A 16,848-nucleotide genomic window follows, 5' to 3' on the forward strand; every position below is an offset into this window, starting at 1 on the left:
ATCATGAAGCTTCTCCTCCCTCATCCCAGCCTCCCTCACCTCTTGACACTCACTTTTTACTAAGAGTAGGGTTACTATTTATGCAAATAACAAAAAAATGCTGCCTTACATTTCATACACATTCATCTATTTCAACAGTTTCTCTAAGGTGTATTCAAGTGACTAAGGAGGAACCTAAATTAACTTCCCACCCTATCCCTAAACTCCTATTTTAAGCATTGTTTGGGAACACTCATGCACTGATGGAAACTAATGCTTTCAAAATCACCAAGCAGATAATTTGTTGACACAGAATACAGTAGTTCTTCACATGCAGCAGCTGATACCAACAAAACAGCTACTAAAAATACACTCACCATACAGTCACAAACTGGTAAATATCACTGGCATTTGTGTATAATCACATTGGCTGTAGTGCGATATTGGCACAAGACTGTTCTCAAAGTTTAATTCACAGATGAGTTAGTGACTTACATCCAAATCCAACTCTCTTGGATTCTTTTTGTCCACAGAGTTGTAGCTATTTCTGCTGGAGATGATACAGCCCTTGTTATTTCCAGGCCCTATGTATATATGCACAACCATTCTGAAATAACAATTACCAATAGATGTAGTTGAAATTTCCTAATAGTTTTAGTGCCCTTTTCAGATACAGTTGTTTCTCCTTTCCCAATGCCAAAAGATTTTCTTTCACTGCTATTTAGAAACGTGGAACAATACCTGTCCTGCACAGGATTACATTTTCATCATTGTACTAATTACGTGGATGGGGATCACAAGTTATGAGACTTTCGGAGTTAAGCTTTTAATTTCTGGCTTGTATGCACACATTCCAAAATGGTACAACATTTGTAGCCAAAACAGAAAACATAATAGGAAAGGTGGGGGGAGAAGCAGCACTCCCAAGACACTAATGAAGAATACGAAATTCACTCAACATCTTCCACTGCCAGCAAGCGAAGTAAATTTCTCAATTAATAATTTGCCTGTAGAAGACTACTCCTTTGTGCATTTAACCAGGAAGGAGCAGAAGTATGCTCCTGCTGGTCCTCACATACGGTGATTCTCCACATCAAGAACTCCTTTTTCTATACCTCATTCCCTCTTCTTCCCCCTCCCATGAATTTTATTCTCTTAAGTGTCTTGACTGATTTAGAAATAACTAAGCCCATTAACAGTTTTAGTGGTCTTTCCAGGGTAATGGAGGAAGTGGGGAAAGCAAGTGTTCATCTACTCTTTCACTTAAACAGTAGCTGCTGTACTGTTACGTGAATGTGAGGTTTGATACAACTAAAAGGAGAAAACTACCTGTCACGTCCAAATTTTCTCCTTGAAGACATACGAACATCGAAAAGGTGTTAAGTGCTTCTGTTAACAAGCAGGATCGGTTGACAAAAAATAATGCAACTTTATGTACAATACATTGTGATAGATTCTTGACACACAGTTTCTGTGTTAGTTACCATGTCACATAGCTCTTACAAGAAGGCAAACCAAAATGAAGTATTTTTAACAAATGTAGTTTATTGTTACTTGCAAATTTCATGTCATTTAACAAGGACACCTTCCCTCTCACAAAGCTACCTAATCACAAATTTTAAAGGAAAAAAAATCCACCTTACCTGTGATTTTCAACTGGTTTGTATCAAATAATCCACAAAGCATCCTTTTCAATAAAAGGCTGTGACGCATTTCCATTGATATTGCTACAGCTTTGCTTTATCATCACAATAGACTTCATAAGAAATCTGTCTACAATAAGTGATGTTACAGATTCAGCTATCCAGTCAGCAGCCAAGCACTAACAGAACGTCACAGATTCAGAACCTCAGACCGTTCACAGCACCCAGAAACAGTTGTCATGCCTGTGAAGACGGCAGCTCCAGTCCAAATACACTATTTTGACTTCAGCCTCACATTCTGCTAACATGGATGCAGACAATTAAATTAAAACACATTTTCCCTTCTGCAAAGAGCTCTGTTTGCTTTGCTACCAATTTAGTCATTTACAGTTACTCTTCAATCTAGTTGTAGTTGTCCAACACCAGATAGAGGCACTTTGGCCAGGCATTCAAGTATGTACACCCTACTGCTCAACAGCATCTTTGCTTTGTTTCTAGTTAACAGAATTCTTTCAACCTTCTCAGCAACTGTGGTTTAAAACAGGATTCTAAGCAACCCCAGCTGAAAAATGTTTGCTTTGGCTGGTAACAGATGCCTGCACAATCTTAACATTAAAAGCATTAGCTGCCCTCATGTTACATTCTGATCCTTAGTACATGTGACCTTGTGTCTCTTGGTCCATGTCCATTCATTTTCATGTCTTCCTTAATGATTTTCATGTTGTATGTTACAATATGCTACAATCACAAGTTGCTGGGAAAAAATAAGGCAGTGATTACTAAGCATATGTCCCAAAAATGGAGACATCCAGTGGTTTAACATCTTTCAGCTGCAAGTATGAGAGCTCCTGCCTTGGCCTTAAAACTTCTAGTCACAAGAATATTTCCAAATATTATCGGGTGATGCTCTCTCAGCAAAACTGCTCCTCTCTCCATGTACATCTGTAGTTTTGATTTTATTCTTCTGGGTAGAATAAATAAAAATTATAACTAATAAGTTCATTTTTACTCTTTTTTATTAGCCCTCCTTTACTTATAAAGTCCTGGAATCTGAACTAGATCAAGATTTCACTGTGCTACATGGATTTCTAACGCTTCTTCAAAGAACTTGTGACGGTAAGTCATAGCACGCTTTTATTTGGGTCTGATGTTTCACCTGCACAATTACACTGACATTTCATTTGCTGCAATATGCTGATTTCCTAAACATTCTGGCTGCCATTCAAAAGCAGCAAGGGGATTGTAAGTGCTGTGGCATAACTAGTTGCGTTCTGTTGGAAGACATCCATGATACAGGTTGCCTAAATGGTAAGTATTCTCATGCCCCTAGAAAAGTCTGTTTTCTCTGCATGTAAGGCATCTACAACAAAAAAGTACTGCTAACTTAGGTCTTCAGTTGCTAAAAACACTTACTTCTTACTCAAGCAGAAGTGTTTTCTTGTTTGAACAATGAATAAACATGTCAAGTTCATCAACAAGTTTTTCTGGTAGAATTTAATAAAAGAGTATAAGAAAAAATTAGTCTCTAGATATACAATAGCAAGATTTAAAAATGTCTTACAATATATGTTTCAAGAAGAGGGAAAGTTTTGCTAAACAATATTGCCAGCTAGTAAATCTCGTTGAAGAGTTTCACAGTACTATGGTGTGTGTAGACATTTCAGTTAATTATCAAGCAAGCTCAGTTACACAGACAAGAAACCCCAGAATTCAAGCAAGGTATTTTAGTTTTAATCTCTGTTACATAAGTCTATATTTGCCTTCAGGAATTCACATAAAAGGGCAATGTACTTTTAACATATGGGACTAAAGAAGATACAGTATTATAGTTTTGTAGTCAAAACCAAAGAAATCAATAATGAAGGATGGGTATTTGAACTTTCTCCCAAGCCAGAATAATGGGATTTTATCAATTTGGTTGAAATAGTGAAATGCCATATAGACTTTTATTATCATAGATGGAGATTATGCTAGTTTTATGAAATAATTTTAGTCACCTCGGCAGAGAATACCAAGGTTTGAGAAAAAAAAACATGTAACCCCTTCCCACCCAAAGTACAAACAAGGAGATTCCTTTCACAGTGCAACCTCTTCACAGCAGTTACAAACCATCATGTTGTACAGGAATGCTTGAAACACAGGCTTTAAATATCACAATGAATCCAGACACTAGAATCCTGTGAGTTACAATTTTTAAGTCTGTCACTCAAGACACGGTGAAATCTAGAATGTAAACCCCAGTTAGGAACTAGAAAAAAACCCTACCTCTTCTATCTCACCATTTTCAGGTGAAAGATGAAACATCCATTTGCAATCAGACCCTGAAACAGATCTTTTGAACTACCCCCACCTTTGGAATTAGCCCTTGATCAGAGGCAAGAACAAGGAGGAGAAAGAAGTGATAATAATATATATTGTCAAGGGACTAAGATACTGGAGAGAAAACAGGAGAGAGAACATCAGTGAACAAAAGTTCATCAGTTCTCTTTGTGAATTTTTATTTACTAAAACATTCCTTGAAGGGTTTCAGCATTAAATTAACACTGTTATTTGTAATCAGTATCAGAAAAGTAATGAGACCTCTTAGAGATTATTGCACAAAAACCTGGCAGCAAACCATTAATAACCCTTTGAAATGCACATATAGATCAGTTTCTGAAACTGAGTTACAGAATGTCTTTAAAGTACAAAATAAATATATTGTTAAAGAATAGAAACTAAATACAATTAATTTTATTTAAATCAAGTCCAGCATAAAATATTTCAATATGGCAAATACCCCAGCACTTGCTGCATGCATCCATAATCTAGCTATTTCATCATGAGTGTGATCATATTTTATTCCCTCCCCAAAATGTATAACCTTGACAAGTAATGCAAAATAGATAAAATATAACATGAAGCCTTTTCTTTTAATGTATATTCCCATTTTGGTATTTAATGCTTAATCTATAAATAGATGCTCTCAGACACAAGAATGCTTTGTAAATGTGTTATTGTGCTGTTTTAAGATTAAAATATTTTACATTAATAAGTCCAAAGCAGTTCATTCTTTAGTCATACTTCCAGCAACAACAACAAAAAAAATTCTTCTATTTCATTAAGTATCAAAACTGGAATTTGCATTTTATCAGTAAGTGACTATATGCTGATGACTACTTCAATACAGATCTAGTTCACAATAAGTATTGCTTATTTGAGTACTAGGTAAATACTATATACATGTACTCAAAGAGTAGAAGAGAAACATCATGTAGTGCTACTGTTAAGAAAAGTTCTTAAGTAGTACAAAAATTTCCAGTAATTTATATCCTGTTTTTTTTTGTGTGATACCAGGAAAAAATTAAAGGAGATTAAAAAAAAACCAAAACCAACAGACTACTTATACCAACTACTCTCAGCTGAAGACACAAAACCATCTCTTTTTTAAACAGAAACAAAATATTGCATATATTTGAGATTTTTCTACTATTGCAAATTTAATTTAACAAAGTAATATGGAGGCAGCATGTGGTAGATTTAAATTCATACAATCTGTTAAAGTAATACACAATTGAAAATCAATGATCTAAAATCCTTAGAATCCTTTAAATCTGTAATTTCAGCATAGTGCTACATACTGTTTGTCTTAAAGGCTAAAATTAGGAATTTTTGATTCTCATGTTAACATAAGCAAAGCTCATCTGCACCTTCTCTTAAATTTTTTTAGCAGCATAGTCAGCTTTATAAAGAGAAAAAGGCAAAATATTACCATAATTTACATATTCTAATAATCTTTCCAAGGCATTAAAGGACCCAGTTTGAAATTTCTATTACAATTGACAAAAATATATTAATATATACTTGCATTTACACTTTCAAAATTTTGTAGTTAATATTAAGTTGGCCTATGAAGCAATAGTAAAGTGCAAATTATTTGGTATAGTATCTAGTGATTAACTTTTGCTTCTGTGGAATATAAATGAGTAAGCCTGGCTCTTCCATTGACTGACATGGTGTTTGATGGAGGACCAACCTGGAGGCAGGGGGGAAAAAAAGAGGGGGGAAAAAAGTAAATAAATATTAACCCAACTTTTCAGATTCTTTTCTCTGTTGTATTTTACACAGTATTACTTCAAGGAAACAAACACTGTTACTTCAGTTAGTATTTTTCTCGTTGTAATAAAAGACCTTTTATAGGATTTCTGAACAAAGCACATATGCTATAGAAGTAGAAATATAAGAAATTACTTAAAACATATTTTATTCTCTTGAAAAAAATCTGTGTATAACTATTAAAAATACACATTTTTCTAGTCCTTCTCCAGACCTGATTGCAAAGAAATGTTTGAAAAAACATCACTGAACACTTTTATTAAATATTGAATAGAATGCAACACTTACAACTACCACTCCTTTATACCATGGTAATGTTTCTTTTATCAGGATCTCTTGGTTTAAGGAGCAAACTATACAAATTTTAGAATAGCAAAGATCTGATTTTTAGGAGAGCTGCATAAATCAGCAACTCCAACTGGAGCTACTGTGAGCTGTGAGTACTCCACGGCCATGAGAACCGCATACCGCAGCGCACACATTACTAAATACAATGAGAACACTGAAGAGAAAAAATGGTTAAAAAGAAACCTCACTTGACCCATTTTAGGTTAGTAATTACTGAGGACCCTATTGAAAAGGCCAGCAACACAAAAGGCTACAGATCTCAGCATTTCTCAGCATTGCATATTCACAACATATTAAGTAAAATGGGGGAGAAGAAAGAATTTGGTTCATCATGCCAGCATTTTATTTTTTAATGATTCTCTCACAGAGCTGAAGAAAGGGTGAGTATGGTAAGAGGCAAAAAGAGAAGTATGCACCTGACAGACCTCTGTCACAATTCAAATGGATCACTTATACTCCCTTTTACTTAGTGCAGCATGATAGTGGCAGCTATAAAGTAAATGCATTTAAAAGACCCTTTCAATATTGGAAATCACTTTCGGGTGCTAATAAGTTATTGTTACAAAATGCTTCATTCCTCTGTCCTACTACTACCAGTTCTCCATGTTAAACGTCAAATGAGACCGTGTTTTCGTAAGATTTTCCATAGGCAAAAACCCCCTCTCTTTTTGCAGTCAGACACACCTGTACTAGGTATGTCTGCAGAAAAGAATTAATAACCACTTAAGTTTTTTGTTGTTTTCTTTCTAGCAGAAATAGACTTCATGAATTTTGAAAAGCATGTTATGAATTTAATATTGTAGTTATAAGCTACATTGCAGCAGCCATGCAGAAGCATATTTGCCATGGAATCATAAAAAAAAGTTCATGCACGATGCAAAATAAATAAAGTTCAGTATTATTCAAATGTAATTATGCACCTGAGGTGGGGGTGGGGGAACCCACCTTAATAAAAATATTCAAACTAAATCCAAATGGTATTTCTGGTAGAACAGATAGAGTTGACCTCTAAGAAACTGAACAATACAGCATTTTCTTAATCTTATCCTGTTTTTAAAATGGCTGTGGTTAGTGACATGTAGTTAGAAGCATTACTACGGTGTGTTATGTACCACTTGTACTGACTTTGAGGTCAAAAACTACTTGAGCATGCTTGTAAACCTTCCTGAGAAGCTGAATCTTTCCATTCAAGGTAGACATGATGGGAGGTCTACAAGCCTCAGAGAGGCTGTTGTAGTGCCACACAAACAAAACCTTACATATGAAATAGATTGCTCTAGTATTTGACCATTCACTGACAGATTTTGACCCTAGAGAGTCAAAGACTTCCATAAAAACAAAAAGACCCACCAACCCTCACATCCACCCACCATGTATCATTTGTTTCTTTCAAGTGGGAAAGGGAAGAGAAACAAAAACTACTGACTTCGTTTCACCTTCTGCAATGAGAAATTCTCAATACAGAAGGCAAAACACAAATGCCTGTCAAGAAAGCTGCGCACAAGACCATCATTAAACTGTCTGGTTACAAATTTAAAAGAGTATAGATTTCTAAAGAGTGCAATGTTTTACCCAATGTGAGAATATAGGTGAATTTTGGGTGACAGAAAAGAGAAAAAATTAAGCCACAATTTTAACCTGAGGGGCTGGGGGAAGATGGTCCTACCACGACTGTTGATAAAACATTGAGAAGTATCTTACTAATGATACCAAACAGCAGTAGGAGGCCTGAAGTACGTTTAAGAAGAATTAAGGACCTGATAGAGTCTAATAAAAAATACAGTCTTCAGAACTTTTCTGTGTTATCTGCCTACATAACATTGCAGCTACTTCAGGTCTAAGGCAAAGCATGTGCCTAAAACTGTACCACTTCAAACCATACAAACAGCAATAATTGAATATGTTCCTGATTTTATGAAAGAGATACTTGATTGTTAACTTAAAAGATTTTTGACTAATTTCAGGAAGATTTCTAATTGGGTTTGTACTGTTTAAAAATACGGACATAAAAAGCTTGTGTGCGCATTCACCAGTTAATTCTGCAAAACTAAAGTCTCTTCCCCTACCTCCCTTCATATTGTTAAGAGACCTCCTAGCAGCACTTTGTGCTAAAGCTAACTGCTTCTAGTGTCAGGTATTAATATGGTAATTTGAAGGAAGTTCCATGAATTCATTGTTATGGATGCAATGATGAAAACTCACCCTTTTCAATTTGGCAGCAGCTTCTCCAGAGCGGATTGCAGCCAGCAAGCTCTGGTGGATCTGTTCTGGGTCAGAGCTCTGGAATGTCATCACGGTTTGTCTCTTAGTGACAGGGGGTGGATGGTCAGTGGAAGCACCTGACTGTGCCTGACTCTTCTGCTCACTATTCACATTGCTGTTTTTCTATAAAAGGAGGAAGTGGGAGGAAAAACAAAACAAAGCTCTTTAATCTCAATTATTTATAAATGGCAAACTAACTCAACCTGGCACAAGGTTGTGCATCAAACTGCCACCGTTCTAGTGTTTCATTCACAATTTCAGAGATAAGCCTCATTTCCCCTATAGCATAGAGTTTCCCCCTCAGATAATTATGCCAGCGAAACTGTATACCCCATTCAAGTGTGCGTGTGTGCCATGATCACCTGAAGCCAAACTGATCACACTACTCAGAATTATATTTAAGAAGAAGGGGATGCTAATTATGGCCAGAAATTGTTATTTCCAGTAATCTGAATGAGGTTGTTTTCACTTTAAGATTCCCCGTATACATGTATTTCAATATGATGCTGTGCTACTGCTAGATTACTACAAGTGCTTACACTGTATTAATACAATACTTTCTGATCATGGAGCAGTTCAGAGACTATCTTCTAGACTAGTCACACTAGATGACAGTGGCTCAACATTCAAGCAACAGTAGAAATAAAGTTTACCTTATCCATTACACTATTTTGTGACTCCCCTGTTATGGTCTGCAAGGAAGGGGTTTGCACTTGAGGCACGGAGGTAGCTGATAATTCAGCTGCCGAAGCAGCAGAGGAGAGTTCAACAGGAAATTCCTCTCTCAGTGCCTGGCTAGTGACCGTACGTGTCTTATTGAATGATTGTGACCTTCTGACTGCAGATGAGACAGCAAGAGCAAAGGGGGATGGTCTTGAACTGGAGTATGGCTTTGGAACTGCAAAAGTTCTTAGAGTTCTTAGGTTCAATGGTGCTGGTGGACAGGAGGAAAAAGTTGAAGGTTTACTGCTTTTAACAGGAGAAATGGAGGATTCAATTTTTTTTCCATCATCATCATTTTCTTCATCTGCTGGAGGAGAGGGAGTACTTGTCTTGTGTAACGGTGAAGTTGGATCAGCTGATGAGATTTTTTTCCCCGTCTCTGTATTCTTAGCTTCATTTTGAATGGAATTAGGAGCACAAATGGTACTTCTGGCAATTGCAGATGTCACATAATGACTTGAAGCTCTTCGCTGCATCTGCAGATAAAAAGAACTAGGCTTTGTTGTAGGACTTAATGCATTTGACTTATTCTGTGTCTCAGAAGCAGCATTTGTATTATCCAAGCTTAGCGTCAGTGGGACATGGTGTTTGGAAGACTCTGTTTCTGTCCGATTGCTCACAGTAGCGATCTCAGCTCCAGACACCACAGCATGTTCAGAAATGCTGTTTGCTCTGTGCAGCAGATCATTTGCTGCTGCAGGTGCATTTTGTGAACCAACCTGTAAATGACCCACACTTTTTGGAAGATGAGGAATTTCAGCCTGCACCATGAATTCTTTGGGGTCTTCATGTTTCAGAGAGTTTTCCAAAGTAGATTCCTCTTGATCCTTATGATCTGGTGGAATTTCTGATTCCCAGCTCTTCATTATTTCTAAGGATTTTGGAGGCACTATTTTATAAGTAGTCATCCCAATTTTTGGTATGTAATCCCTTGTAATTTCATTAGCAGGTTTGGGTTTAGGCTTGGCATCCTGTCTATAAAGAGGGTGACCTTTTACAGGAGAGTCATCTGAAATTTTTGCTGTTGTTTCTGGTGAAGCAAAATTACTGCCATTTATACAAATGTGACTGTGATCTTTAATGGCAATTACTTTTTCATGGGTAGCTTCTTGTCTCTCAAGATTTTGTTCTGTTGAATTATCTTCATCCCCTTGCATTCCACGCATCACTTGAAGAATGGGGCTGTTTGCATCTCTACTGTGTTTAGGGACCAGTCCTCTGAATGTGGATGATTCACAAACCTGAGGAACAATAATTTCTTTCTGAGTAGTCCTTCCCAAATTGCTATCCAACGGACCTGTCTGGATTGCAACATCCTGAGTTTTTACTGTGTCCAAGCTGGTTTGATGTGTTTTCTCATCTTGCTTTTCTGGAATCATTTGAGGATAATTCCTATGACTTACAGAGACATAATTTTTACATGTCTGGCAGTTTGATAGTCTGTCGACTTCAAGCTTGTTATTTTCTCTGAAATCTACTGTTTTAATTTCAGCTGACTGAAGTTCTTTAGCTTCTTCTGTTGTTGGAAAGAGTTCTGTATCACTGTGGTCTTTAAGAGAGATTCCAAAATTAACACAAATGCCAAAAAAGATTCAAACTTCCCCCTTACACCATGAAGCCCCGCATCCAGTGCATTTAAGTACAAGGACTGACACCTCACTGATATTAAAGTTTTCCTTAACACTTACTTTTAAAGGCTATTTAAAGATATCTTTGACTAATAATGCCAAATAATAGTATTCCAACTTGAGTATTTTTCTTTAATTATCAGACAACTGGTGCCATGCATCAATTTGACAGAAAAATCTATTCTAGAATCATTTAAAAAGTGCTAAATGAATTTCAGTTGGTTATATGGGCATCAGTGACTCAAGAGCTCAAGGACTATTCTATATTAAGTTAGATGCTATTTTTATTTAGTTCCACACTTTTGTGGCTTCTGTCCTTTAGTTTTAACATTACAAATGTTATTTGTCAACTATTGTACAAGGGACCAATTTGAAAACACATGGACAAAAGCAATTTTCTAGCTCTATTTTTCCAACTGTTTTTAGCAGCTATGAAAATTCAATTCTTTACTCCTGGACTAAACACATAGCCCTCTCCAAAACACTGGAATCAGTTTGGATCAAATTGGTTTGAATACAATATTCAAAGGAAAAAAATATTCTTAAGGAATAATCATATTTTGAGGAAAAAAAAAATTCCTGTTTTAAGTATGCTGTAAAATGGCAGTTAAAACTTGTATCTCATATAAACAAGACTCATGCAGTATGTTGTTATGATTTATAAACAGAGATGTGCTGAACATAAAAGACTATGGAAGGCCTAATATATATAAATCTGAAAATCAGTGTCACAAAAGGGAAAAATAAATGAGTAAGCTCACTAAATCGACAGAAAAATTTATGATCCATTAGATGCACAGGATGTCGTCATTTCTTTTCAAATCAGCATGTCACTTTGTTCTGTTTCTGTTTGAAAATATTTGCATTTCCATGCAGAAAAGTCATACTAACTTTGTAAGCACAGAACAACTGATTGCTTCTCCTTCCCCTCTGCAGTGCCCATGTCACACCATGGGGCAGGACAATCTTTGTGTCCATCCTTCCCTCTCCTCAGCAGTGCTCCACCCACAGCGCCGTACAACAGCACAATGAAACTTTGACTACTGCTATAATAAAAAATTATTAAAACCAAAACCCCTGAAAACCCAAAACTGCTGTCAATGCTTGTCACCGCATCACAGAGAGGATACACTGCAGCTAGAGAGAGTATGAAGAAAATAATCTGATGATAGCAATTCAGGAGTTGACTGATTTGTCATTTTTCTCAAAGGAATAGAAAAGCTCTCTTCAACCTTACTCTGAAGTACTAAAAATGAGTGGGAACTACTCACCATCAGTTTTATTTTGATCCAAAATTCTAAGCTTCCTGTCTTTTTCAAACGCAGCTTGCTCACTGCTTATCATAGTCTGTAGTCCTCTGCAAAGCACAACAGTACATTAAATATGCTGGTATCATTCATTTCAGTAAACACAAGTAACGGTGCAAGAGAACTGGCAATATCCTCCAAACACAGATGGACAAAATAGAATCATTCTGCCAAACACTGGAGTACTCAAGGGAATAGATTTATTGATTTTTTTTTAACAAGAGGAAATTCTGCTATGATATTTTACCAAAATTCAGCTTCACACTCTTCTGTGTAAGCAGATGATTGGTTTCCTTTTCTCTCCTCCCCCTCCTTTTGTTTATTTGTGCAGTTTGAACAAGCCCCTTTCCAGAAACAACTAAGTTTCAGTGATGCCACAACAGTTTATCATTCATATAACAGTAGCGTTCTATGAAGTGTTTTAAAACACTTCCTTGACTTTGTCCCCAACACAATATACAGGAAGCTGTATGAGATGCTGACTGCATGTGAACACATGAACTCTGCGATACAGACTTTTCAAAATAATAATAAAAAAATTGTCTGTCCCTTTCGAGAAATTCCTTGAGAACAACAAAGAAACCTGCATCTAACATATTACTTGCATACTAAATGTTTTGCAAATGCATATAATTTATGTCCTTAGATCACGGTGGGCAAGAGAACTGCATAAATGCTGAATAAACTCCTCATCTTTTATTGAGGAAATTTTAATTCCTTGCCTTAAAAAGGTAAATGAAAAAGGCAAAAATATTTAAAATTTCTCTTTAAAAATATTATTAGAACTTCAAACTTACATCTTTGCTATTTTTATTTTCTGTAGTTACAAATACTGGCATTATGGAGATTCCAGTTCATTTGCTACATCAAATGTATTAGCTGTCAGGAGCCAGTGCCTTGAGCTAAAACATCTGCTTTGAATCATTTGAGTGTAAAACTTCCTCAATAACCACCCATCCTCGTGTTGCTTGTACAGTCCAAAAATATACCGTAAGTATCCAATAAACCACTAAACAGGAGCACAGACTCCTAAAATTATTGCTGGAAGAAAGTTAAATCTCAGTCCTGCACTCTGTACTCTTGCTTATCTCACAGCTGAGGGACTGAACTACAAGTTCTTACAATGGGTTGAGCTGCGGGGTTTTTGGAATTTTTTTTTCTTTTTTTTAAAGGGGGGAGGGGAGGAAACCACAGAATACCCCAGAGCACCATTATAGAATATACAGTGGGTTTGACTGGACTCTTACACATATCTGTGGTTTGATTAAAAAACACTTCTTCAAAGTAACTAGATCTTTTATATAAGATCTCACTTATCAAAAGGGCTCCAGAAATAGAATGTCAGAGAAATACTAGCCCTCATTCTGGAATCCCCATGATATTTCAGGAAAGAAAGGATTGCCAAACTCTGAAGTTAGAGGGCAGCGCATGCTGGATAATACCAGGATTATAGGCCATGAAAGGCTACCACAAATCAGTAGGGGAAAAAAGAAACATTCCTTAGCCAATTGGCCAAACCAACCCATTAACACAGTAACACCGGACTGATAATTTGCAAGTTCAAGAAAACTTAAAAACAGCTCTTGGCTGATCCTCCTCCTTGCAGATCCCCAAAGAGCAGACACACCCAAGCAACTGGCACAGTATTTGTCAGGACAGAGCATCAAAGATTTTTGCAAAGCCCCATTTGGCTTTGGACTGACAAAAAAGACCCTTGAAATACAAGTCAAAGTTCTCCCTACTACTTTGAAAGTTCTTGGCTACTAGGGCAGTCATTTTGGCTTCAGTGCAATAATTGAAATAGTTTTGGGGAACAGTAGCCAGTTTAGTTGCCCCAGGGAACAGAGAAATAGTGAATTACATTAACACAATGGGACTTCTCTGGACAATCAACATTTATTTCAAGCAGGCTCTAACTCATGTTGGAAACCTGCTAAGTCAGGTAGTTTAACAAACATGCTGAAGGGCAAAGGTACAGCATCACCAGAAGGGGAAAAAAAGTGGTTAAGGATACTAATGTGTTTATTCTTTAAAAGGGCAGAATTAACTTGTTTTCTGAGAGCAGATGGATCGATACAGGTCAAGACAACCTGCTAACGCAGAAGCAAAAGACAGAAGAAAAATTCAAACCAAACCAAACATGCAAGCAATAGGCAACTGTGCCCAGAACAGAAGTGGCCAATCTACCTGTTTTTCCCCAAATGCAAGAATGAATTTGTAAATTTTCATTTAAGTAATCAATCCAGGTTTTTTTTTTTGGTAGCACTTTGCTCTAGTAAATAAGCTGGGTATTTCAGAGCCAGGTTCAGCCTTCCTGGGATCCAGCTGTTTGAGTAGTTAGGAAAGGAAGGCTTAAACTGAATAGCCTGCAGAACACTTGTCATTTTTGTTGAAAAACTACATGAATTACTGTGTACAGAAGAGTGCTACAAATGAAAGTTAAGCATATTAAGCTCATTCCTCTCTCACAATCCTCTATTCTGTGCTCCACAATGAAACAGCACTCTACTTTTTTTTTGCCTCCCCCATTCCCTCCCTAATGCTCCTTTCTTTGTCACAAAACGTACTTACTTGCCATCTGTGCTCATATTTTCTTGTTTTTCTTCCTTGAAGCTTTGTGATTTGTCTACAGAAACACTGCCAGGAACTGGAGCTGATGAAGCAGGATCATTTTGTTCAGTTTCCAGTGGTACCTCAGCAGAGCTGAAGGCTGCAGTAACCTCTCCTATCCCAGGAGAGGCATTTGTACTTTCACTGTCCTCTCTCTGTTGCACACTCCTCTCTTCCCTTTCATCAATTTCTTCTAAGCTGTATTCTGGGCTCCTTACACCTACACTCAGAAAGGAAAAAGAAAAAAAGAGAAAAAACCCCAACAAAATATGAAACCACCCACAGCTCGCAATGCACAGTAGAGATACAAAGGGGCTGGGGAAGTTCACCTAAACAGTTTGAAGAAGAGTAACTGAGACTTCTTTTTATAATTCAAGTAAAATAAAATAAGTAAACCAAACTAATTCAGAGGTTTAACACCACAGTATTTTCTGGTTCCTTCCAATTCTCTCTTTTTTACAGGTGAGAATACACTCACTGCCATGCCATGCTAGTGTCCATCTGTTTCTGAATCTGAAACTACTGTATAACATTTTCCTGTTTAACTCAAGTACTGGATTAGGAGAGATCAAAATATATTTAACAATATTATAATCCCAAATTTCATGGAGGCAGACGGCTTACTTTACCCAGATTTCTAAATACTTCCCTTAGGTCTCCAGTGAGGTTTAACATAGAAGGTTCCTTCATACCAGAGTAGGTATGTTAGAGAACTAAAGAACAAACTGAATCTCAGTTTTGCCTATGGTTTGAACAAGTTTGATCTCCGCTATCAAAAATTTCCCATAATTATCCAAAGTGTATTAAAACAGTTGGAAGTGTCTTGTGCAGTTCCCTGTGCTACAGTAGAAATGCACAAAGAAAGAACATAGAAAAGTGTGAAACCACAAAAAAAAAAGATTTTTTTCAGATACAGCATAGTTAAAATAAATGATTCAGCTACTGGATTAGCACACACGGAAGTCAGCGTACCTGAAGTTAAACTAATAAATCCACCTATTTTAATTTCCAGAGGAATTAGCCATCTCTAGCTTTTCTTCCCTGACAGTAATCTTCCTACAAGATGATGATTCACATTTTTCAAATATTAATAAAGTAGACCATACAATTAACCTCTTGGCTTTGCAACCTGCATTCTGTAACACACAGAAGATAGTAATTCCATCTATAAAGCACAATACAGTGCCACAGAAGGCTACTGGCACCAACTGAGCCATACAAGCAGGGCACCTTGCGTGACCTGACCAGGGTATTCCTGTCAGCTTTGCATGAACCAGTACCTGTTAGGGACAAGCCTTGCACTTGGGCAATTAGGTTTCAGTCTTTTCTCACTTGTACCACTAAATTTCCAAATGTAAACCAAGACTACCAATGAAAGCAAAACAGTGGCTTAAAGCAAGTAATACTGGAAAGCAGTAGATCCTAGAGGACAGAAAATCTTAGACTGACTTTTTATTTCCACAGACTGGTGTGCTACAATGCTTCCAGTACTTCTGGAAAAGTACACTTACAGAAATATAACAAAGGACTGTATATACTGGAGAAAGTGTCCATATAGAACCTGATTTTTCCAATAGGGACGTTAGTTAAGAGTTCAGTAATACCAAAGTTACTCATTCACAGGTACAGGGCAACTACAAAAGCCAAACTTTTTACTACTTAATTGTAGTTTTTTGTTTTGCAGTCCTCTAAGACTCCTTAAGAATTTGCTATTAGTAAGGACCTTCTACTCCTTTCCACCTGCCCTCTTCCACTGCCAAACCCTTCCATCTTCAGGTAGCTAAACGTAATGCCAATAGCTTTATACTCTGGGAGATGATTTTAGTAACAAAAGTATGATTTTATGTGTGCAAAGATAAATATATGCCACAAGGCACAAAGAAAGCATGACAGAATGTGGGCAAACAACAAACTTGCTTTGACTGTCCCACAGCCCATAACCAGGGCTCAAGAACACTGTCTTCTTCACCAGTGAGAACTATTCTGCCATGGGCCTGAGCCATCATCAGCAACAGAAACAACAACTAGGTACCTTCAGTCTAAATACTCTGTGGAAGCCTGAATTATGCAACAAAGCACAGCAAGGACTTCTGACAAAACAAATGGAAGCATTCTGGAGTTGCTGTGGCTTTGTGCCCAGTCACTGCTGTCATCTCTTTCCTCTGGAGAGAAGTGTAACAAAGACTGAGTTGTATCTGTATTGGTGGGATGGAAACTTAGCTTGGGCTGGTAGGAGACATTCCTGCTATGTGA

General features: G+C 36.9%; 1 protein-coding gene across 5 annotated transcripts in view; it reads right to left on the bottom strand.

The window, feature by feature from the left end:
* Nucleotides 1-4,333: 4,333 nt before the first annotated feature.
* Nucleotides 4,334-16,848, bottom strand: part of COBLL1 (cordon-bleu WH2 repeat protein like 1) — an 87,943-nt gene continuing 75,428 nt past the window's right edge. For all 5 annotated transcript variants that reach the window (XM_062630510.1, XM_062630508.1, XM_062630512.1 and 2 more), the window contains 5 exons: nt 14,557-14,815; nt 11,950-12,035; nt 8,981-10,599; nt 8,268-8,450; nt 4,334-5,637 (listed from right to left, as the gene is read on the bottom strand). In XM_062630510.1, the coding sequence (XP_062486494.1) occupies nt 5,551-5,637; nt 8,268-8,450; nt 8,981-10,599; nt 11,950-12,035; nt 14,557-14,815 (2,234 nt within the window). In that variant the 3' untranslated portion in view covers nt 4,334-5,550. The remainder of the gene's footprint in view (nt 5,638-8,267; nt 8,451-8,980; nt 10,600-11,949; nt 12,036-14,556; nt 14,816-16,848) is intronic.

This window comes from Pezoporus occidentalis, unplaced genomic scaffold, assembly GCF_034315485.1.
Source record: "Pezoporus occidentalis ecotype Australia unplaced genomic scaffold, CSIRO_AGI_Poc_V1 ctg354, whole genome shotgun sequence".
Lineage (NCBI taxonomy): Eukaryota > Metazoa > Chordata > Aves > Psittaciformes > Psittacidae > Pezoporus > Pezoporus occidentalis.